We start from the raw sequence: 22830 nt of genomic DNA on the forward strand, positions 1-22830 counted from the left end.
GTTGCCCCCGCCCGAGCTGCCGCCGCCGCCCCGCTTGTTCTTCCGGCGCTTGGCCCCGCGCTTGGCGTCGGCCGGGCTCATGGCGGGCGGGCGGGGAGAGGGCGCGGAGCGGGCGCGGGGCCGCGGGCGGCGGCGGAGGGCGGGGAAGGCGGGGAGGCTGAGGCGGCGGCGGGGCGCTGCGGCCGGCCGAGGGCGGGGGGCGCTGCGCGGGGTCGCCTCCGGGCGGGGAGGGCCGGGCGGGCGGGAGCTGCGGGGAGGCCGCTGGGCGGGAGGAACGGCGAGTCCACCGGGCCCGGCGCCGCCGCTGACCAGAGTTAGAGTCCAATATGGCGGACACAAGGGGAAAGGGATCCCAGTTTACGTCGGGGGAGGGGGAAGGAGCGGCGGGGAGGGGGAGGGGTGTGGGCGCCCTCCCCCCCCGCCTTACTCCGCCCTCCCGAACGCCGCTCCCCCTCTGCCTCGCCCACCCCCTCCCGCCGTTAACGAGGGCCGGCGCGCAGGGCACGCCGGGAGTCGGAGTCCATGCGCCCGCGTCCCCGCTGAAGCACACGGCGGGATGACCACGATTCCCGTCAGGCCGCGCGCAGCCGATCGCCCGGGCGCCGCGAGAGGCCGGGCCGGAGTGGGCGGGGGGGAGCGGGCTGAGTCGGTGACGACACCGGCGCTCTCCGCACCGCCCGGCCACGCCCGCGTCGCTCAGCCTTCTGGGAGTTGTAGTTGGGTGGAAGGGCCAGGACGGCGCGAGGCTCCGTCGCCCGCAGTGGACGAACTACAGGACTGGAGGCGAGGAGTTCCGCCTCATTGACAGGCACGCACACGCCCCGGCGCCCTGCGGCCCGCCCCCCGCCCCCTGAGTGCCGCAGGCCGGTCCGGCCCCCGGGATGCGCCGGCCCGGCCCCCGGGATGCACCGGGCCGGCAGCCGGGCTCGAGCCCGCCGGGAGTGGCCCGGTGACCTTGGTCGGGCTCTGGGTTCGAGGGCGCCTCCTCCACTTGCAGGCTGTGACCTTGGGCCGGTCCCCTAGCTCGAGTCCAGGTGACTCGCTGGGCACAAGAACAACCTGCCTCGTGGGCTTGGGTGGGGTTCCGGAGGGCGCCGGGCCTGGCGGGGCGCGGGGCTCCTGCCCCGAGAGACAGCCGCCATCGGGCCGGGGTCCGCCCTGGGCGATGGAACAGCCTGCGCAGAGCAGTCGTGACAGCGCCAGGGCCCCGCACACCTGTCGGTTAGCCTAGAAGCCCTGGGCCTGCGGGCGCCCTTCCCGAGCCCGCCCTCTCCCTGCACCCGCGTTTAGCCGCCGCCCGGCGCTCCTGGTGCCTTGCGACCCGGATCCCGTATGGTCCCGACATTTCTCACGACCTCGCGTTTACCCACCTCACGGGCTGTGCACCGGGTCAGACCCTCCCGGGCCTTCCCGTGCTCTCTGCCCCGCGGGGCTTCAGACGCTCGGGTCAGAAATCTGAGCTCTCCGCCTGGACCTCTCCTCCCTGGGCCGCCTTGCCCATCATCAGCCAGTCCCAGGTACAGTTCTGCCCTTAGGACAAAAGGGGTCCCTTGCCGAAGCCCTGCGTTCCCGAGCGTCCCTCCTATCACAGTCCTCGAGACAGCAAAGACATCTTTTCCCCTCTGGTTCTGTGGGTGGTTACAGGGCCGAGATACCGTTAGCTGTGGGCCTGTCCATAGCTCATTGCCGAGCCTCACCTTCGCCGCAGCTGCAGCCACAGCCTTCTCATCCTCTGACCCATTCTTCATGACAAAACCAGAATGAGCTATGATCAAATCAATCTCTGCTTAAAGGCCTTCAGGAACTCTACTTGTCAGCAAATAAAGTCCCCTCACCCCTCCCAGAGGGTTTTGGATGACCCTGCCCTGCAGATAGTGGTTGAGAGAGTGGGTGGGGGGCGCCTGCCTGGCACTCCTTCTTTGGCACTCCCCCAGGTAGGCAAAGTCTTGGGCTGCTTCCCACCCCACAGGGGCTGGGTCATCCCAGACACTCCCTTCTCCCACAGCACCTATGCTTTCCCTTGTCCTGGTATTCACCAGTAACCCCAGAGAAGTCTTAGGGGACTGGGAGGGCATGGGAGTGCCCTCCTCATGCATCTCTAAATCCCAGCTCCTGCTAAGCAAGGGCTGGGCACATACCAATCTAGTATTTGCTGGATGAATGGGTGACATAATAATCACCATTTATCAAGTAATTATGTACCAGCCACTCTGCCTGCTGCTATATCATCTCATCTAATTCACATAACCACTCTTGAGATAGGCACCATTAGTCCTATATTATGGATGAGAAACTGAAGTTCATAGATGTTAAGGGATTTGCCCAAAGTCATCCTGATAGATGTGGGGCCCAGATTCCAACTCAGGTGTGGCTCTGGTATGACTTTTGGGTTCTGGCTGGGCACAGGGGGACACAATTGGGAGTTCATCTGAGGACCTGGGACAGAGGAAGCTTCTGTGAGGAAGTGAACTAAGCCAGAGCCAGTCATTCACAGAACAAAGGACTTTCAGCAATGCAAGACTCTGCAGCACAGAAAAGCTCCACATGTCCCAGGAAACTACAAAAGCCACTGTGGCTAGAGCAAGTGAAAATGGCAGAAGCTGCAGGTTTTATTTTAAATGAAGCTGGGAGCTATGGAAGGTTCTGAACAGAGTATCAGGGTAGGATGTATATTTTTGAGAGAACTATGGCTGTTGTGTGGACAATGGAGGTCAGGGGAGCAAGTCCAGGACACTCGTGACCACCTTGTAGGGAATGGAGAGGGTGCTTCTGGCAAACGAGTGATGAAGTTTCATTAGCTCCCCCATAAGAAATTAAGGGACAAAAATTAAATACTAAGACAAAAGATTTTGTCTGGTATGGCTGAGCTTTGGAGGGCCAAAACCATTGTAATATTTAAAATTTGTTTCTCACCCTAAGAATCCATTTTCACCCCCTTGAGGGATGTATTTGCATCCTCCGGAGAAATAGAACGCGCGCGCGCGCGCGCATGTGTGTGTGTGTGTGTGTGTGTGTGTGTGTGTGTAAGAGAGAGAGAGAGAGAGAGACTGAGATTTATTATAAGGAATTGGATCACACAATGATGGAGGATGGCAAGTCCTGAAATCTGCAGGCAGCAAGCTGGAGACCCTGTTCAAGTCCAAAGGCCTGAGAACCAAGAGGGCCAATGGTGTCACTCTAGTGCAAAAGCCAGGAGGTTGGAGACCCAGGAAAAGTTGATGTTTCAGTTTGAGTCCCAAGGTAGGAAAAAACCAATGATCCAGCTCAGAGGTACTTGGGCAGCAGGAGTTCCATCTTTTTTCCCTTCTATTCAGGCCCTTTTGTTCTATTCAGGACTTCAACTGATTGGATGAGTCCCGTTGACATTGAAGAGGGCAATCGCTTTACTCAGTTTACTGATCCAAATGTTAATCTCATCCAGAATCATATTTGACCAGATGTCTGAACACCCTATAGCCCAGTTAGGTTGACACATGAAATTAACCATCACAAGGGAGAATGTAGGATGTAAAAGTCAGAAAGGGTCTTGTTTATTTGTAGAAGTAAGAGCAGCTCAGTCCAGCAGGAGCATGAGTGGTCACAGGGAGGTGTGGGCAGTGACCCTGGAGAGATTTAGGCTTGGAGATGGCCCCTCAGAGCACTCATGACCCTGGAAGTCTCTTAGAACTGATTTGCGGGGAAAGGCAGCATATGTTGGACATTTTTTTGTAAAAGTAAAGTTTTATTACTTCCATAATGCAGTAAATATTGTTGACCAAGCTATGAATATGTACTAAAAACACAGGACAACTTTTAATGAAAAGTTAGATAAGTTAATTATCTCACAATTCATTACCAGTAAACATTACATCATAATGAATCATTACCTAGAAAGCCTTTCCTAATTTCTGGCTTTATTAAGTCTGCAGAAAGAACGGTTGGACACCCTGTGCTCAGGCCATTCCTTGCCCCAAGCAGAACCACAGCAGCAAGCTTTTGAACCCAAGCAGGGGACAGGGAATTCTCTGCAGAAACTTACAATGTGAGAATGGATATGAACATACTATTGTTTGGGGGCCCAAAGAATTAGGCAGTTCTTGATGCTCACCCAAAATTGAAGCTTGTAGGTCAGTAAGCTCTACCCATGTGGATCTCCTAATCAGCTTTTACATGTCACTTGTAAACATGAGGAATAGTCAAGGATCACCAGTCATTTAAGAAACGGCTCAGGGCGCCTGGGTGGCTCAGTCATTAGGCGTCTGCCTTTGGCTCGGGTCATGATCCCAGGGTCCTGGGATCAAGCCCCGCACTGGGCTCCCTGCTCGGCGGGATGCCTGCTTCTCCCTCTCTCACTCCCCCTGCTTGTGTTCCCTCTCTCGCTGTGTCTCTGTCAAATAAATAAATAAAATCATCATAAATAAATAATAAATGAATGAATGAATGAATGAATGAATGAATGAATGAATGGCTCAAGGCCAGATACAAGAAATGTGTGGCAAGGGGGGCAGGCAAAGAAAGCGTTAATGGAAGTAATGAAAAAAATTTCAAAAAGCTGCTAATAGCCTGAAAGATGTTTAAGAAAGGAGTCCCCAAAACTAAAAATATAGCCAAAATTGTCAAATTCAGCAGAAGGGTTGCAAGATAAAGTTCAGGAAATTATCCAGAAAGTGTAACAGAAAAAGACACAAAATCATAGAGAAATGAGACTTAGACGTTCAAATCAGGAGATCCAACAACTTTCTAAGAGTTCTAAGGAAAAAAGTGGAGAGAAATAAATTTTGGGGACACCTGGGTGGCTCAGTCGGTTGAGCGTCTGCCTTCTGCTCAGGTCATGATCCCAGGGTCCTGGGATCGAGTCCTGCATCGGGCTCCTTGCTTAGCGGGGAACCTGCTTTTCCCTCTACCTGATGCTCCCCCTTGCTTGTGCTCTCTCTCTTGCTCTCTCTGACAAATAAATAAAAATCTTTTAAAAAAATAACTTTTGAAAGAAATAGTACAATTTAACAGAAATAAGGATTTGAGTGTTCAGAGTCCACCCAAAGATGGTGACTAATTGTGGAAAACCAGATATAAACAAAACAGTCTAAAACATAAAGAAAAAAAGGAAACCACATTAAAAAAAAGCAGGGAAATGCATCTCACTAAATGTCTTAGCAGTAACAACATTCAATTCTATTTAGATAGTGGAGCATGGAAAATTCCAAAAGAAATTCTGAAAGAAAATTACATATAATGTAGAATTGCGTAGTCCGACAACAATTTTGGACATTCAAACTGTATTTTTCCAGGTAAGCAGACTGTAACATAGTAACGACAAACCCTGAAGCACTAGTATAAGCGTACCTGGGGGTTTGGTCCAGACAATTGCAGAATACCCTAATAATGGCAGTCACATAAATTTCTGGTTTCCCAGCACATGTAAGAGTTGTGTTTGCACAACCCCATTGTCTGTTAGGTGTGCAATAGTGTTCTGTATACAACAAAATGCACATACCTTAACTAAAAAACCCTTTATTGCTAAAAAATGTTATCATCTGAGCTTTCAGTGATTTGTAATCACTGATCACAGATCACTGTAACAAATACAATAATGAAAAAGTTTGAAATATTGAATTACCAAAATGTGACAGAGACACAAACTGAGCAAATGTTGAAAAAATGGTGCCAACAGACTGGCTTGACACAGGTTTGCTGCAGACCATTAATTTGTAAACAGCACAACATATATGTTTACCCAGCAGCTCAATAAAGCGAAGCACCATAAAATACGGTGTGCCCATGGGTCTATTTCTCACATACACCTGAGACTGTTAAGTATCTCTCTTCCCTCTTATAACTGACATGTGACCTCAAAGGTCACCCAGTCTTGACAGTGATGGAGAAGGGCTTGGAAATTAAAAATACAACTGAAATTGTAAAAGACAATCGTAGGGTTGCAAGATAAAGTTAAGATTATCCAGAAAGTAGAAAAAGACAGATGGAAAATAGGAGAGAAGAAAGAATTACAAGTTCAGTGGAGGAGGTGGGATGACTTCCTAGTAGGGGTGAGAGAAAAAAAAAAAGAACCATCCCAAATTAGAACAGGACAATGGAAGCCTGTGAGGAAAAATAGCACCTGACATTTGAAATTATTTGACGTCTGAAATTGAGGTAGAAGATTGGATAAATGGCAGGTTTGATTGAACATATACCAGTCACTACCTGATATAGGAACAATGTGGAGTCATCATGATGCATGCCTGATTCTTGTTTTAACTAGAATATATATGTATATATATGTACATACACAAAATATAAGAAAAACACAGATGTTTAAGAAATTGAAGTGCTACTGAACACACAGAACTGAGGGTCCAGTTTTCCCTGCTTTCCAGTTCTAAGGACACTGGGCTAAGAAGCAAGGCTTTGTCTGAAAAGAGGATACTATCAGGGAGTCTTCTGGGGTGAAGAGATAAAACTGACTTGGGGCTACAATTCCATCGAGATGGGATGAGTAAATCACCGAACCTGACAGTTTTCCTCTCAAGTCACTGACAAATTCTCACACTCTACAGGCAAGAAGCTAAGAGACAAAGCTTCTGAACAAAGACCCTGGGAAGCAGAGAAGTTTTGGCAATTTCACCAGGCTGAGAAGACAAGGATTATAGGTCAGGACTAAGCAGAGAGCGGTACCCTGGTACCCACTGGGAAGCTCTCAATGGCATCCTAACAGTGGGAAGTGAACCACCAGTAGACAGAGCACAACGAAGTACAACATGGCCTTAATACAGCTTAACGTGCCATCGGGCTAAGGTGATCGGCACCTGCTCTGTTTACCCAGCAGAGGAAGGCATCTGTAGCCACTACCATTCCTTGTGCACAAGTTCAGCTTTCAGTTAAAAATCTCTTGGTGTGTCAAGGCACAGGGCCTTTTGACTGAAAATAAAAAGACAAACAACTATAAAAACAAACTTGTGGGTGAGTCACATACTGGAGTTCCAAGTAGGCAAAGACTACAGTTACAATTAACATGCTCAAGAAAATAGAAAGGTGTAAAAACAGATGAAATAATGGAGAATTTCACCTGGGAATTGAAATATTTTTTTTTAAGATTTTATTTATTTATTTGACAGAGAGAGATAGCGAGAGCAGGGGCAGTGGGAGAGGGGAGAAGCAGGCTTCCCGCGGAGCAGGGAGCCCGATGTGGGGCTCAATCCCAGGACCCTGGGATCATGACCTGATGAAGGCAGATGCTTAACGACTGAGCCACCCAGGCGCCCTGGGAATTGAAATCTGTAAGAATATTAGCTAAAACTAAAAGATAAAATAACTGAAATTAGGAATTTAGTAGATGAACAGCAGATTAGACACAGATTAGAGGACTAATGAATTGGAAGATAATTCAATATAAAACATCCTAACTAACACACAGAGAAAAAAAAAAACAATTGATAAAACAGAAAAAAAGACTTAAGAAATTGATCAGATGCAGTTGAAGGTCTAACAATGTGTAATTGGAGTCCCAAAAGGCAAGAGAAAATGCCACAGAAGCAGAGCACTCTCCAAAGCTGATACCAGACAACCATCCAGTTTCAAGAGTCCCTGTGAGTCCCAAGCAGGATAAATACCAGCAAAACCACACCTAAGCACATCATTATCAAACTGCTGAAAACAAAGACAAAGCAAAATGTTAGCCAGAGAAAATATTCACTTCTCTTCAAACACATGTGACAGTTAGCCACAGCAGAAATGAAGCTGGAAGACAATGGAATGACGTTGTCACACACACACACACACACACACACACACACACGAACGCACACACACATCAAAAAACCCTGCCAACTTACAATTTTTAAAAAATCTTGTTTTATCTAATCCAATATATTCAAAATATCATGAGCTAAACATGTAATCAGTTTTAAAACTATTAACAAAATATTTTATACTCTTTCATACTAACTCTTGAGAATCCCGTGTGCGTATTAACTTCCAGTCACTCCGCATTTGGATTCACCACACGCCAGGTGCTCAACAGCCACATGCGGCTCACAGCAACCATATGAGACAGCAACTTAGAGTTTTTTACTCAGAAAAAAATATATCATGCAAGAATGAAAGTAAAATAATGGCATTTTCAGATTAACAAAGATAGAAATTATTTCTAGCAGGAGTTCACTAAAAGAAATACTAAAGAAAGTTCATTGGGCAGAAGGAAAATTATTCCAGATGGGAATGAAAAGAGAATAAAGACCACAATAAATGGAATATATCGATACACACACACACACACACACAAATATGAAATTCCATATATATGGAATTTTCTATCTATATAGAGATATAACCTTATTTTACACTACTTTTTCTCATTTAAAAATTGACAAAATATAATACAAAAATTACCATTTTAATCCTTTCAAGTGTACAATTCAATGGCCTTAGCTACATTTATAATGTACAATCATCACCACTGTCCACTTCCATAAAGTTTCATCCTCCCAAACAGAAACTCTGTACCCATTAAACAATACCTCCCCTTTCATGCTACCACCAGCCCCTGGGAACCTCTATTCTAATTTCTATGAATTTGCCTACTCTAGGAACCTCATATAAGTGGAGACATACAATATTTGTACTTTTTTTACTATCTTGCTCAGCATATTGTTATCAAGTTTCATCCATGTTTTATGTATCAGAATTTTCTTTTTAAGGATGAATAAGATTCCCTTGTATGGATATGCCACCCTTTCTTTACCCATTCATCTGTTGATGGACATTTGGATTGTTTACACCTTTTGACTGTGGTGAATAATGTTGCTATGAACATGGATGTACAAGTATCCATTTGAGTCCCTGCTTTCAATTCTCTCAGGTATCTATCTAGGAGTAAAGTTGCTGGATCATATGGTAATTCTGTATTTAACTTCCTGAGGAACCATCAAACTTTTCCAGAGAAGCTTGGCCATTTTATGTATTTACCAGTTATACACAAGGGCTCCAATTTCTACACATCCTTGCCAATAGTTACTGTGTTTTTTGATAACAGCCATTCTAATGGGTGTGAGATGGTAGATCTTTGTGGTTTTTACATTTCACTGGTGACTAATGATCAGTTCCTTTCATGTGCTTATTTGCCATTTGTATATCTTCTTTGGAGAAGTATCTATTGCAATACTTTGCCAGTTTCTAAATTGGGTTGTCTCATTTTTTGTTCTTGTTGAGTTGTAACAACATTGAAAATATTCTGATTATTAGTGTCTTAGCAGATATTGCAAGCAGATGACAGGCAAATATTTTCTCCCATTCTGTGGGTTGTCTTTTCACTAAAGTTTTTAATTTTTTAATGAAGTCAAATGTATTTATTTTTTTCTTTTGTTGCCTGAATTTTTGGTGTCATATTCAAGGAATCATTGTTAAGCCCAAGAAAAATATAATGCAAAATTTACCACTTGAATCCTCTTCAAGTACACACATTGTACAAGTTGTTTTCAACTTGTCTGTTTTCTTCTAAGATTTTTTTTTTTAAGTAAGCTATAGGCCCAACATGGGGCTTGAACTCACGATCCCAAGATCAAGAGTCACATGCTGCACCGACTGGGCCAGCCAGGCACCCCCTTCTAAGAATTTTATAATTTTAGCTCTTAAATTTACATCTTTGATCCATGTTGTGTTAATTTTTGTATATGGTTTAAAGACCCAACTTCATGTTTATGCATGTGAATATCCAATTCTCCAAGCATCATTTGTTGGAGAGACCTTTCTCCATTGAACAGTCTTGAAACCCTTGTTGACAATCATTTGACCATAGAGGTGAGGGCTTTCAATCTTATTCTATTTATCTATATATTTATCCTTATGCCAGCACCATACTGTTTAGTTCCTGTACCTTTCTATGTTTTCAAACTGGGAAGTCTTCCAACTTTGTTTTTTCTTTTTTTTTTATTATGTTAGTCACCATACATCATTAGTTTTTGATGTAGTGATCCATGATTCATTGTTTTCATATAACACCCAGTGCTCCATACAGTACGTGCCCTCCTTAATCCCCAGCACCCGGCTGACCCATCCCCCCACCCCCCTCCCCTCTAAAATCCTGTTTGTTTCTCAGAGTCCATAGTCTCTCATGGTTCATCTCTCCCTCCAATTCTCCCCCTTCATTTTCCCCTTCCTTCTCCTAGTGTCCTCCATGCTATTCCTTATGTTCCACAAATAAGTGAAACCATATGATAATTGACTTTCTCTGCTTGACTTATTTCACTTAGCATAATCTCCTCCAGTCCCATCCATGTTGATGTAAAAGTTGGGTATTCATCCTTTCTGATGGCTTAGTAATCTTCCATTATATATATGGCCAACTTTGTTTTTTCAAGATTATTTTAGCTATCCTGGGTCCCTTGAGATTTCGTACAAATTTTAGGATGGATTTTTCCATTTCTATAAAAATTGCCATTGGGCTTTGAGAGGGATTGCACTGATTCTGTATATTGTTTTGGATAGTATTGCCATCTTAACAATATTAAGCCTCCCAACCCATGAGCATACAATGTTTTCTACTTAGGTTCATTTCTTTCAGCAAGGTTTTGTAGTGGTATCTTTCAACCACGTTTCAGTGTACAAATTTTATACCTACTTGGTTACATTTATTCATAAGGATTTTATTCCTTTTGATGCTATGAAAATGGAATTGTTTTAATTTCCTTTTCAGATTGTTAATTGACCGGTGTATTCACTGATTTGTGAATTTGTATCCTGAAATTTGGTGAATTCATTTATAAGCTCTAACAGTTGTTGATATGTATTGTGGGTTCTTTAGTTTTCTGTTGTGCCATCTGCAGGTACTTTTCCTTGTTCATTTCCAATGTGTATGCCTTTTCTTTCTTGCCTAACTGCTTTAGCTAGAACTTCCAGTACTATGCTGGATAGAAGTGATGAAATAAAGCATCCTTGTCTTGTTCCTGATCTTAAAGGAAAAGCTCTGTCTTATCATTGAGCATCTTTGCTGCGAGGTTTTCACATACGGCCTTTGTTATGTTGAGGTACTTTTTTTCTGTTCCTGGTTTGTTGAGTGTTTTTATCATGAAAGGGTGCTGGGAAACTTTTTCTGCCATCAGTTGAGGTGATGATGTGTTACTTTTTCCTTCCTACAGTCTATTAATGTAGTAATTGCATTGATTTCCATAGGTTGAGCCACTCTTGCATTCCAGGGGAAATACCCACTTGGTTATGGTGTGTAATGCTTTTAGTATGCTGCTAAATTCAGTCTGTTAGGCATCTGGAAGATTTTTTACATCTATATTCACGAGAGATTACTTTGCAATTTTCTTTTCCTGTAGTGGCTTTGGTATCAGGATGATACTGACCTCATAGAATGAGTTAGGAAGTGTGCTCTCCTCTTGAATTTTGAAGAATCCAAAAAGCAGTATTCTTTTTTATGTGTTTGGTAGAATTTACCAGTGAAACCATCTGGTCTTGGGCTTTTCTTTGTTGGTGTTTTGAATACTTCTTCAATTTCACTTTTCATAGGTTTCCTCTTATTTTCTACTTGGAGTCAAGTTTTGTTACTTTGTATTTCTAGGAATTTATCCACTTCATCTAAGTTATCCAATTTGTTGGCATACAGGTGTTCTTAGTAGTCTTCTATAATCCTCCCTATCTCTATAAAGTTCAGTAATATCCTTTCATTGTTAATTTTATTAATTTAAATCTTTTTTCTTAGTCTAGCTAAACACTTGTCAATTTTGTTGATCTCAAAGAAACAACTTCTGGTGTCCCTTGTTTTGTTTTCTATCGTCCGTTTCATTTATCTCTGGCTTAATCTTCTATTAAGATATTACTATTGCCTTCCTTCTGCCAGCTTTGGGTTTAGTTTGCTCTTCTTTTCCTAGTTCCTTAAGACATACAATTAGGCTATTGATTTGATCTTCTGCTTTAATGTATATATTTATAGCTAAAATATTCCCTGAGCACTGCTTTCACTGATCCCTGAAGTTTTGTTTTCATTTCCATTCTTCTCAAAGTATTTTCTAATTTCCTTTGTGATTTCTTCTTTGACCCACCAGTTGTTCAAACGTGTTAATTTTCACTTATGAGTTTTCCTGAATGTTCATATCCTATAACATAGTAATTTCACACTTAAGTATATGCCCAACAGGTATGGGAGCAAAACCAAAAAAGACATACAGAATGTTCACTCTGGGCTATTAATAGCCAAAATACTTAAATGGCTTAAAGAATGGATAAACTAAAGCATATTCATCTCATGAAATACTACACAGCAAGCAAATTAATAAATACACATGAATGAATCTCACAAATATAACACTGAGCAACAGATGCTCCCAACCCCAATACATTTATCTTTAATCTATTTGGAAGTTCAAAAAACAAGTAAAACAAAATTATGTGATTAAGGTTGCATGTTTTGGTAAGTGTAATTATAGTCAAAGGAGTGATCTCCATAAAAATCAGTATAGCGACTGCCTTGGGAGAGAAGGCAGTGTTTTGACTGGGAGGAAGGACAAGTAGGGGCTTCTAAAGCATCAACAACATCCTGTTTCTTGTCATGGTTGGTTGTTTCATGGGCATTTGACTTATGGTAATTCATTGAGCTATACTTTTTTTTTAAAGATTTGTCAGAGAGCGAGTGAGCGAGCAAGCGAATGTACAAGCAGGGGCAGCAGCAGGCAGAGGGAGAAGCAGGCTTCCTGCTGAGCATGGAGCCCGATGTGGGGCTCGATCCCAGAACCCCGGGATCATGACCTGAGCTGAAGGCAGACGCTTAAAGACTGAGCCACCCAGGTGCACTGAACTATACTTTTTTAGGTAATTCAGTGAAGTGTGCTTTTTTTGTGTGCTATGTTTGTGGCATAAGTGATAAATATAATGGCCTTATGTTGGTTAACAACCTTAAGTACCTCATAAAAGCAAAGGCAAATATTTTCTGGAGGAACACCCACCTTCATTCCAGTTCTCAAAGAATTTTCAGGTTTTTTTTTTTTTTTTTAAGATTTTGTTTGTTTATTTGACAGAAAGACAGCGAGAGAGGGAACACCAGCAGGGGGAGTGTGAGAGGGGAAGTAGGCTTCCCGCGGAGCTGGGAGCCCGATGCAGGGCTCGATCCCAGGACCCTGTGATCATGACCTGAGCTGAAGGCAGACGCTTAATGACTGAGCCACCCAGGCGCCCCGAATTTTCAGATTGTGTACCAAGTTACATGGGCTCAAAATAAGGGAGGAAGTTGCTCACAAAACACACAAAGAAGTCATTAGAGAGAGCCAGCAATAAGACTTCAGAATTAGACCCAAAAAGGATTTGGATGTGGAATTAACATATACAGAACATAAAACTGACAAATCTCTAATAAAAAAGGCATAAATACTAATGATAAAAAGATGCTAGAGATTAGCTTTTAAGAGATCATGAACAACTTTTTGCTCATAATCTTGTAGAGATGAAATGAATTCCCAGAAACTGGCAACTTAACAAAACTGACAAAAATGTGTATTCTCAAACATTTGAAAAATATCAAATCAGTATTTATTATTTTTTAAAGATTTTATTTATTTGACACAGAGAGACATAGTGAGAGAGGGAACATAAGCAAGGGGAGTGGGAGAGGGAGAAGCAGGTTTCCAGCCAAGCAGGGAGCTGGACGCAGGGCTCGATCCCAGGACCCTCGGACCATGACCTGACCTGAAGGCAGGCACTCAACAACTGAGCCACCCAGGCACCCCTCAAATCAGTATTTTAAAATCTTTCTTCAATGAAAGCAACAGTTCAGAGATCTTATTTATGAGTTCCATTTCAATCAAGGTAATAAACCAAAATCAGGACATAGAGAAAACTCTAGTCTCTTTGTAGGGAACTAGCCTAAGTGAAACCAAAACCTGGCAAAGAGTAAGAAAATCATAGGTCACTGTAACTATATACAAACATGGATTTCAAAAAAACCCCCCAATATTGGCAAAACAAAGTAAGTAATATATAGAAAGAAAACATCATGAACAAGGTGGATTTATCCAAGAAATGCAAGGATGGTCGTACATTGGGGGGGAAAAAATCAAGGGACATTAACGTAAATTACCTCTTCTTTCCCTAGAGTACTTTCAAACCTTAAGGACTGCAGCTTACCATCCCCTCTTTGCTCTCCCAGGACCCCTGTAACTGACGTTTGCATTTTGACTTTTCACTGGCTTGGCGGCGGTGGGAGACGACGACACACGGGACAGTTGCCCTCAAGGAATGTACACCCCAGGAGGGCAGCGATATACATGGGTTTCTCAATACCCACCAGAGCCAAGTGCAATACCAGGGCATGAAAATTAAACAGTGTTTGAATAACTGCATTTTCCTCTGATCTAACTTGTTTCCAACTGAAAGTAGGGCCTCTGCGCTCTAGGCGGCCAGCACATTCACCTTTTCCATCTCTGGGGCCACTCGACAGGCATGGCGGAAGGAAAGCTCTGCCAGCACCAACTGCCTGGGAATCCCAAACCGACTCCCTCTTTCCGGCTTTCCTGGCACTAATCACCCAGGACACTGACCAGCATACCATGCCCCCCTGCGCCCCGCCCCAGAGTGGAAGGCGACCACGTCTGGGTGGCTGAGGCAGGGGTGCACCACGCTGTCAGAATCCCAGGTCCATCTGAGTCCAGGCTGCTCAGAGGCCCTCTCCTGAGCCGGCACTGGTCAGACAGTCCCACAACCAGCCTCACTTAGGGCCAAGGTAAAGATTCTGCTGAAGGATCCCAGGGCCTAGACTCGTGGTACCCCTCCAATAATGACCTCTCTCACCTGCTGGTTTCTGGATCAGTAGCCAGACAAGCAGATTTCCTGCACACTCTGACAAAATATGCTAAACTGGAGGCAGACAGGAATCACACATCTTGAGCAAAAGGGGAGAAAATCCATCCCAGAGAGCAAATGAATACACGAAAGAAATCTGGTTTCAAATTAATGGTTTTATTTCCATCTGTAACACTAGCAGAGGAGTCCGAAACAGACTGATGTACATGGATATAGTTTAAATGTAACAAAGAAAGATTTGAACTATGTACAATGAAGAAAGGAAAATGATTTTTTCTTATCGTTTTCCTATTTTGCAGTTTCTAAATAGTAGAAACTAAACATTTTTTTCCCAATTTAATTTAGTATGAAGGAATACCACCTTTATGATCAACCATTTGTCCTTAAGCACAACACTTAAAAGGAGATTTTGGATGCATGGTCATCTTGGGTTTCGGAAGTCTGGGTACTGCTGGAACATAACAAAAGAATTTCCACGAAGCCCAGAAGGAACTTAATGGCAATGATGTCCAAATAGAGGGCAGACATACCAAGCATCGTGCCGATGAGAACTGACGTCCTGCCCTCCTCAACTCCAAGTAGAAAATTATTATTTTCATCCAAATTAACTGGAACTGAGCCAAACAGTTAAAAAGTCAGAATGAAGAATAAAACAAATTTCTTTTCACATAGAGGAGGGACACTCCTTCAGCCCCGTTTAAAGTGAATTCTGTGCCGAGTCCCTGCTCCTTCAGAAGGGTAAACTGAAGGTCAGTTATTGCTAGCAAAGCCAGAGGAGGCCCCGTTTCCACCTTGAAGATGTTTCACACGGAGAGGCTGTTGGTTTGGCTTAAAGCCCTCTGAGAAAGAGGGGTGCTGAGGCGGAGGCAAGTTGACACGGCAAGGCCTCTCCCCCACTAGCTGCCCCAGGCCCTGTGCTGTGAAGGGCAGCTCAGGCCACCCCGTTCCTCCTCGAGGACCAAGAGGCTCACACCCAGAAAGTTAAGCAGAGCGTTTGTTATCTGGCTGCCTTGGGGAGGAGAGGCCAACCATACTTTGCCAACCAAACCTATGGAGCAGTCAAAAGCCCAAAGGATCAAAGCCTGAAAGGCCAGAGGAGCAGCTTCTAAAGTGAATGTCAGTGGTGTGGGGGTGTGGGTGAAAGCCAAAGAGCCCCGCTAATGGCAGGTGGGCCAAACTCTGAAACTCCGGGAAGCCAGGACTTGGACAAGAGCGTGGACATGGGTGGCTGGTAAGGCTGCAGGTACTGCCACTACCTCCCAGTACTGATGCTTGAGTAGACATCAGGCAGTAGGAACTGAGGGCTAGAGGGCATGTGGCAAACAGGATAAATTTTATCAGAAAAGAGAGAGGGTACCCGACCACATATCTGCCCTCTAGAGCTCGCAGGGCCTGTGCCAGGTGAAAAACTCTGGGACATGGGTTAAGTTCCTGAGAACAGGTGGTGAATAGGACGGGGTGGGACAGGCACTGCTCCACAGGCAACATGAGGCCCCTGAGGGGACACTGAGAGTGCTACATCTCCTGGGCTGCTGAAAAGGAGGCAAAGAACAGGCTTTATTGCACATTTCGTTCTTAGGAACCTGGGAATTGCCCTGTAGAGATTCTCTTGATCTGCAGAAATCCCTGCACATCGATGCTAAGGTGCAGGTGGGATCACGAGTACCTCTGACTCTCGAGGGAAGAAAAAGTCCGGTGGTTGTCTTTCCAGGGCCGTGCTCACACCTGGGATCCTTGGGCCGGATGGACCTTGTTTTGCTTGGTCACTGTGGCAGACAGATGCCTGGGTCGATGTCGCTCGCCCGGGAGAGCTGGGCGGACCTGCGTGCTCTCTGACCGGGGCCAGCCCCTTGATGACACTGCCAGGAGGAAGCTGGGGCAAACTTTCCAAATGGGGAAAAATTTCTTGGCAAACATGCAGGTTCCAGAAAGAGGCTAGAACCACGATTCTCAGTTCCAATGTGCCTAACTCCCTCTCTCCTACCCTGGAACCAGACCACCCAGAGGAGGAGAGATGAAGTCCCCGGCCTGGGCGGCCCTGGCCCCAGCTCCACAGCTGTAACCTGGGGGTAACGAAAGGGCCTAAGGGGGTTGGAAACAAAAGAGCAGTTTACATATCAGATGTTGGTTTTTGAAATATAGTCTTTTTGAGCTCAGGAAATTGAGGCAGAGAACCCATGAAAGGCTGTGTGGAGAACCCAGCCAGGCTGTCTGTCTGTTCGTCCACCTCTCCTGAGCAGCTCTCCACACTTCATATATAAATGGGGTGGTATCGTTTGTGGTTGATCTTTTTCCTGCAAGTTGGGCAAGTGTTAGCATTCTTGAGGGAGTCACGGAGGCATTGGCTACAAAAGACGTGGCCACATTCTGTAGAAACAATGAGACGTCCATTCTGTACAATCTAGGAAACATAAGACGGAACAGCCTTCATGTTTGCCCTGGTCCCAGATCAAGAGCAGTCCCCAGAGAACCTCACTTCTGCTGAGACAGGGGAGGAAGGGCTGGGCAGGTCTGGAGAGCTGGATACCTACCTGCTCCGAGGGTCAGGCAAGCGGGGTCTCTGAAGCCACGAGCAGAGGCAAGAGCCACTCTCCTGGCAGCAGCAGCCCAAGAGGGTTGGAGGGACCCCAGACGCCTGAACCCATAGGCCTATGGAGGTCTGGGGCAGTGCCGGATGGCCCAGGGGCCACAGGAAGCACTAGGAGCTTCTGCTGAGGCTGGAACGGGGAACGCACGGGATGGACACACTTCACGTGGAAGCCCAAGGAACACAGGGGCCAGAGGTGAAGGCTGCAGGGCCCAAGAAGAAACATGGGCCAGCCAGGCCTGACTGCGGAAGGGAGGTTTCAGATCCCACCGACAGAGAAGACCCTCTCTCTCATCTCATTCTTTCACTGAGGCCATGTGGAAACCAGAAGCAAGGAAGACACAGCTAAGGTTGCTTACCTCAGAATACCCGTCCATGCAGATCGGACAACTGACAGTACCAGAGGGCCTAAAATCACAGTGCTTCATGTCAATTCCTCAGCAAACTCCAACTTTCAATTACTCTAAGTGGCTTCATAGAAGCAGCCCGTACCCCTTAGCATAGGCACCGGGAAACTTAGAGAAAGGCCAGCGGCCCCAAGGGGGTGCAACAGGGAGGCAAGAGGGGAACCGAAGTGCAGACAACTGGAGGTGCCCTGTCCTCCCAAACCCGCAGCCTGTGCTCTCTGCCTCCCTGTCTGGGCCAGGAGCTATGCCTAGCACCTCCAAGCATTCCTGCTGCAGATCACGGAGAGCCACAGGATCTGCTCTGCATGGCAGGTGGTGGAGTGTGTGCCACCCGCCCAGGGCTAGTCACACCCACCCTGCCAGTGCAGGCACAGTCTTGTCCCGCTGGGAACGGCTGAGCTGGCTCTGAATCCAGGCCCACCTGCACCCACCTGCTGGGTGGCTGCTCTGACAGGACCTTCTCAAGCCATGGGCTCACAGAACTTGTGGAAAGGTCCAGTATTTCCAGTACCCTACCCCTGAGAAATGGAAGGGGGTGGGCAGAGGATCCCTACTCTGGGGGACAAGGGGTCCCATGTGGCCAGCAGGGCGGTGGGAGTGCTGGTACCTGAGTCCCGTGGCTGCCTCCTCCCTGGTGTTTCGGGGGGTATGGGTGGTCACATACACGTCTCTGTCCCTGGATAGCTCCTCGTCATCACTGCTCACCACACAGCTATCGGCGTGGTCCTGACGTGGCCGCCTCGCGTTCCTCCTTGGCCGCCTCCTTTCTAAGATGGGAGTCCATGCTCAGGGCAGGGTCCCCAGCCCTATCACCTCACCACCTCCTTCCAGCCTGGGAAAGGCCAGTCCCAGACCCGAGAGGCACAGCCACCACCACCCAGCCCCACCCAGCTACGCAGAGGCCACCCTCTGGTCTTCCCAGGAGCCCCACCCCTGCCATGAGCATGTGTCTGAGCTGGGGGGCCGTCTAAAGCCTAAGATGGCAAGCATTCTCCAAACTCCAATGGGACCGTAGTTCAGCACTAGCAGTGCAGTCTCCTCAACAAGCTCAGAGCACTGACTGCAGGCTTCTTCCCACCCAGCAGTCTCACACCCACGGGCCTGGCAAGGACTTCAGCGCTGTACCCCCCACCCACGTCCATTCTGTATCCAAACCCAATGAAAGAGGAAACCACTCACCGTCAACAATCTTTTAAAAAGGAGGAAAACAAAAGAGAAAGACACAATCAGTATGACATAATATACTCTATATTTTAAAAAACTTATCTAAAATGATAAAATTGAAGCATTTCTTGTTTCAAATGCAAAATCCTCAGGGGACCAGGATTGGACAAGTGCAGGGAGAGGACTTGCCCCAGCCAGCACCGACAGGAGATCTGTACACCTCTCCTCTCCAGTAAGGCCCATCCCAGGCGCCTCTGCCTCCCGGCAGCTGACACACTGCCCTTGTCCACCAGGTGCTGAGTGAGTCTGGGAGCTGCTGGCCTTGTGACCTGGGGAAGTTACTTACCCTCTGGGAGCTGTCAACTTCTCTTCTGGAGAACAGAGGCACCAATGCCCACAGCTCACCATACTGTTGGCAAGGACCAAGCAAGACAACAAGTGTCACAGGGCACTAGGGACACGGAGCCCAGGATTAGCTCCATATGCTCTCCTTGTCCGATGGGGCCAAGGATAAGAGTAAGAATCTTGTATGCCATGCAGGCTATGCCAAAGGCAGAGCCTTACTGGGAGGAGGGTTTACAGTGTTTATTATTGGGAACAATTAAGTAATTAAACAAAGTAGGACATGCAGCGGCTCATGAGTGGCACACCAAGGACTGAGATCAATCCAATTCCGTGTTCTCTGGGCCTAGGAAAAAGGTACTGAGAACTTGACAAGGCCACATCTGATTATTCAAACTTACACTAGGACTATTTTTGCTACAGTAGTTTCATACCCCATCTCTTCAATCCCCTCTGAGCTCGTAAACCTGTCTGCCTACCCTAGCACCAGGAGCACACCCTTTCCCTCTTGCTCATCACAGGCCATCAACTTCAGGAAAGTGCTCCCGACTGTTGTTCAAAGGCCTGCTGCCCACCCCTTCTTGGCTAATGCCCACAGTGGAGGGCATGCCAGCCTGCCCTGCAGAAACCGGAAGCTCCCTCCAGCCCAATTCCCTCGTGGCAAGGGTTCTGAACATGAATTAGGAAGCTCCCCCCAGTGAGGGGTGCCTGGGTGGCTCAGTGGTTGGGCGACTGCCTTTGGCTCAGGTCATGATCTCGGGGTCCTAGGATCAAGCTCTGCATCGGGCTCCCTGCTCACCAGGGAAGTCTGCTTCTCCCTCTGACCCTCCCCCCTCTCATGCTCTCTCCCTCTCTCAAATAAATAAATAAAATCTTAAAAAGAAAAAAAGAAGTTCCCCCCAGTGAGACACTCAGAGGCCAGTTTCAGCTGCTGCAGGTGGTGGTGGCGGCAGACACAGCTGGCATCATGGCAGAGGCCGCAATGTCCTCAGCCTGGGCCCCTCCTCCCTGGCAAGGAGCTGTGGTCGTGTTTCCTTGAACCCAAAGAGATCAGCGCAGATGGTGGCTCCCACCTCCTGCCCTTCTGCTTGGGGCAGAGGTAACAGCTTCCATGGTGGGTAAAGGCTGAGATGTCTAGAGTTATTCTTAAAGACCTGCTCCTTTAGCCTTTTCAATACCAAGAAGCAGCTCTTCCCATGTATTAAAATGCATTTATGCTTTAGAACTAGGGTGGATTCAGTTTTCCAACCTGAACCCTGACAGATGCAAACGGCCATCCCGGGAAGGAAGAAGGCCTAAACATAAAGATCTTCATTGTGCAGATGAGAACATAACCCACACTTGGAGCTACCGAAGGTGCTCCCTCTTCCCCCTAGAGGAGGCTGGAGTGTGTGACTATGAACTTGGGGGACTGTCAATCTCATCATGGGGATTATGTACTGGAAAAAGAGCTTGGGCTGACAGGAGGTGGAGTCCCTATGAAGTCTATAAAAGGGGAGCTCTGAATTTAGCTAGGAACAGAAGGAAAATCTCCTGTGGGCGAGGATGATCCCAGCTTTCCAGCGCTCCAACATTGCCTCGCCTCCATTTGCCACGATGGGTCACTTGACTAGGTGTGGAGACACCTGGAAGGAATAGGATGCTGCAGGCTCCCCGGCGAGCAGTGTGTGGGAACGGAGTCTCCACAGGCTCTTGTGAGTCAGACCCAGCTCACTTCCAGGCAGTGCCGAGCTTGGGCCAGACCTGAGCCCCTGGGGAGGTACATTCGCGGCCTCGTCTCAAGGCTCAAGACAGGTGCTCCTTACGTAACTACTGGGTAAATGAATACATAGTGACCAGAGAGCTCCCCTCACTGGTGATGCCTCTGTCCCCATCTTCAACACAAAAGCTCAGAGAGGCAGCTGCTTGCCCAAAGGGTAGAAAACAATGGTGCCACAGCCTGGCTGAGGGACACGCAACACTGTGACTGGTGCTCCCTCCAGCCAGCAGCTGAACCACATCAAATTCCAGAACCCCGGTAAGTGTCCTCATGGCTGGGACCCTGAAGGTAGCACAGTGCTTCCCTGGCACAAGAGACAGAGGCGTGAAGGGTAGGGGAGGTCGGCGGGGGGGTGGAGGGTGGGGGGAAGCTCTGGGGCCTCTGATCTGGCCGAGAGGCCTTTAAAAGAAACAAAACCCCTGGTCTGAACAGCTGAGTTAGTACTGTGGCAAGTGGCCTGAGATCAGACCCTCTGGCTTCTCTTTCTTGACTATGGGATAAACCGCAGGTCAGAGCACCAAGAGACAAGTGACATGTCTGGAGAATGGATGACCCGCAGTAGGCACCCGACTCCAAGTCGGTCACGCGAAGGCCCTTTGAGTTTCTGAAGCACGGCTGAGCCTCAGAACGCCTGCAAGTGCTGACCCACGTCACAGGCCCCTGGTCAGAGGGGGAGGACAAGCCCCTCTTCTACCAATGGACAAAACCCCTGGCATTCTAGGTCCCTCCTGGGTCTGCAGCCAATATGCTGGGTGAAAAAATGGGACAAGACCAAGCAGGAGTCCCTGGGGTCCTCTGCAGACAGGCGGACCCCTGGCATCTCTAAGGACACTCCCCCAGCCAGGAGCTCCGCAAGCCACTTGCTTTCGATGACCTCCCCACGCAGCTTGGCACGTTGCCACACAGGAAAAAACAGCCACCTCCAAGCACTGTGCACGTAAGCGGCTAGTCTTTAGCTCCAACAGTTGCACACAGCACGCAATTACAGATTCCTAATCCTGCAGCCGTGCCAGGAGGACCAGGAAAACTGGTTCTGACAGTTAGGTTCCAGTCAGAGTTCATGCTCCCTGCCTGATTCCACATACAACTGTTGCCCTGATTCCTGCACATGGTGACCGAGCCCTTCATTCTTCAGAGAGAATTATGTTGCTTCACTCATTCTAGCAGTCACTGGGTACCCCTCAGGCCCTTGACTAGTCCCACAGAGATGGACAGGGCTCTGTCCTTGCCTGTAAGGGAGCTTCGGTTAAGCAGACCCCCCCCCCCCTTTTAAGATTTTATTTATTTATTTGACAGAGAAAGAGACACAGCGAAGAGAGGGAACACAAGCAGGGGGAGTGGGAGAGGGAGAAGCAGGCCTCCTGCTGAGCAGGGAGCCTGATGTGGGGCTTGATCCCAGGATTCTGGGATCATGACCCGAGTCAAAGGCAAACGCTTAACGATTGAGCCACCCAGGTGCCCCTAAGCAGACCCTTTCAAGAGACTCATGAATGAAGAACTAGGCGGGTACGGAGCGAAACCAAATAGCATGACTCACTGGTATGCCATGGAGACAGACCAAGAAGACATTCCAGGGAAACCAACCTGACTTTAAAAGAAACTCTTTGAAACAACAAAAACAACAACACTTTTTTGAAATTCAATGAGTGAAAACACTCTAAGCGAATACGATTTTCATTTTTTTTAAAAAGATTTTATTTATTTATTTGACAGAGAGAGAGAGACCACGAGAGAGGTAACACAAGCAGGGAGAGTGGGAGACAGAGCAGCGAGCCCGATGCGGGGCTTGATCCCAGGACCCTGGG

General features: G+C 47.1%; 1 protein-coding gene across 2 annotated transcripts in view; it reads right to left on the minus strand.

Annotated features, from left to right (window-relative positions):
- LOC118010779 (E3 ubiquitin-protein ligase RNF4) overlaps window positions 1-22830 on the minus strand; it is a 214019-nt gene that overhangs the window by 164749 nt on the left and 26440 nt on the right. The window contains exons 5-8 of one of the 2 annotated variants that reach the window (XM_035005446.1): window positions 18940-18949; window positions 18368-18527; window positions 17713-17761; window positions 14902-17167 (exon numbers count right to left, since the gene is read on the minus strand). The exons of the other annotated variant lie outside the window; for it this stretch is intronic. Coding sequence (XP_034861337.1) covers window positions 17018-17167; window positions 17713-17761; window positions 18368-18527; window positions 18940-18949 — 369 coding nt within the window. The 3' untranslated portion in view covers window positions 14902-17017. Of the gene's footprint in view, window positions 1-14901; window positions 17168-17712; window positions 17762-18367; window positions 18528-18939; window positions 18950-22830 lie in introns of those variants that run through there. 2 annotated transcript variants of the gene reach the window in all.

This window comes from Mirounga leonina, unplaced genomic scaffold (assembly GCF_011800145.1).
Source record: "Mirounga leonina isolate KUSES-001 unplaced genomic scaffold, KU_Mleo_1.0 Mir_129, whole genome shotgun sequence".
Lineage (NCBI taxonomy): Eukaryota > Metazoa > Chordata > Mammalia > Carnivora > Phocidae > Mirounga > Mirounga leonina.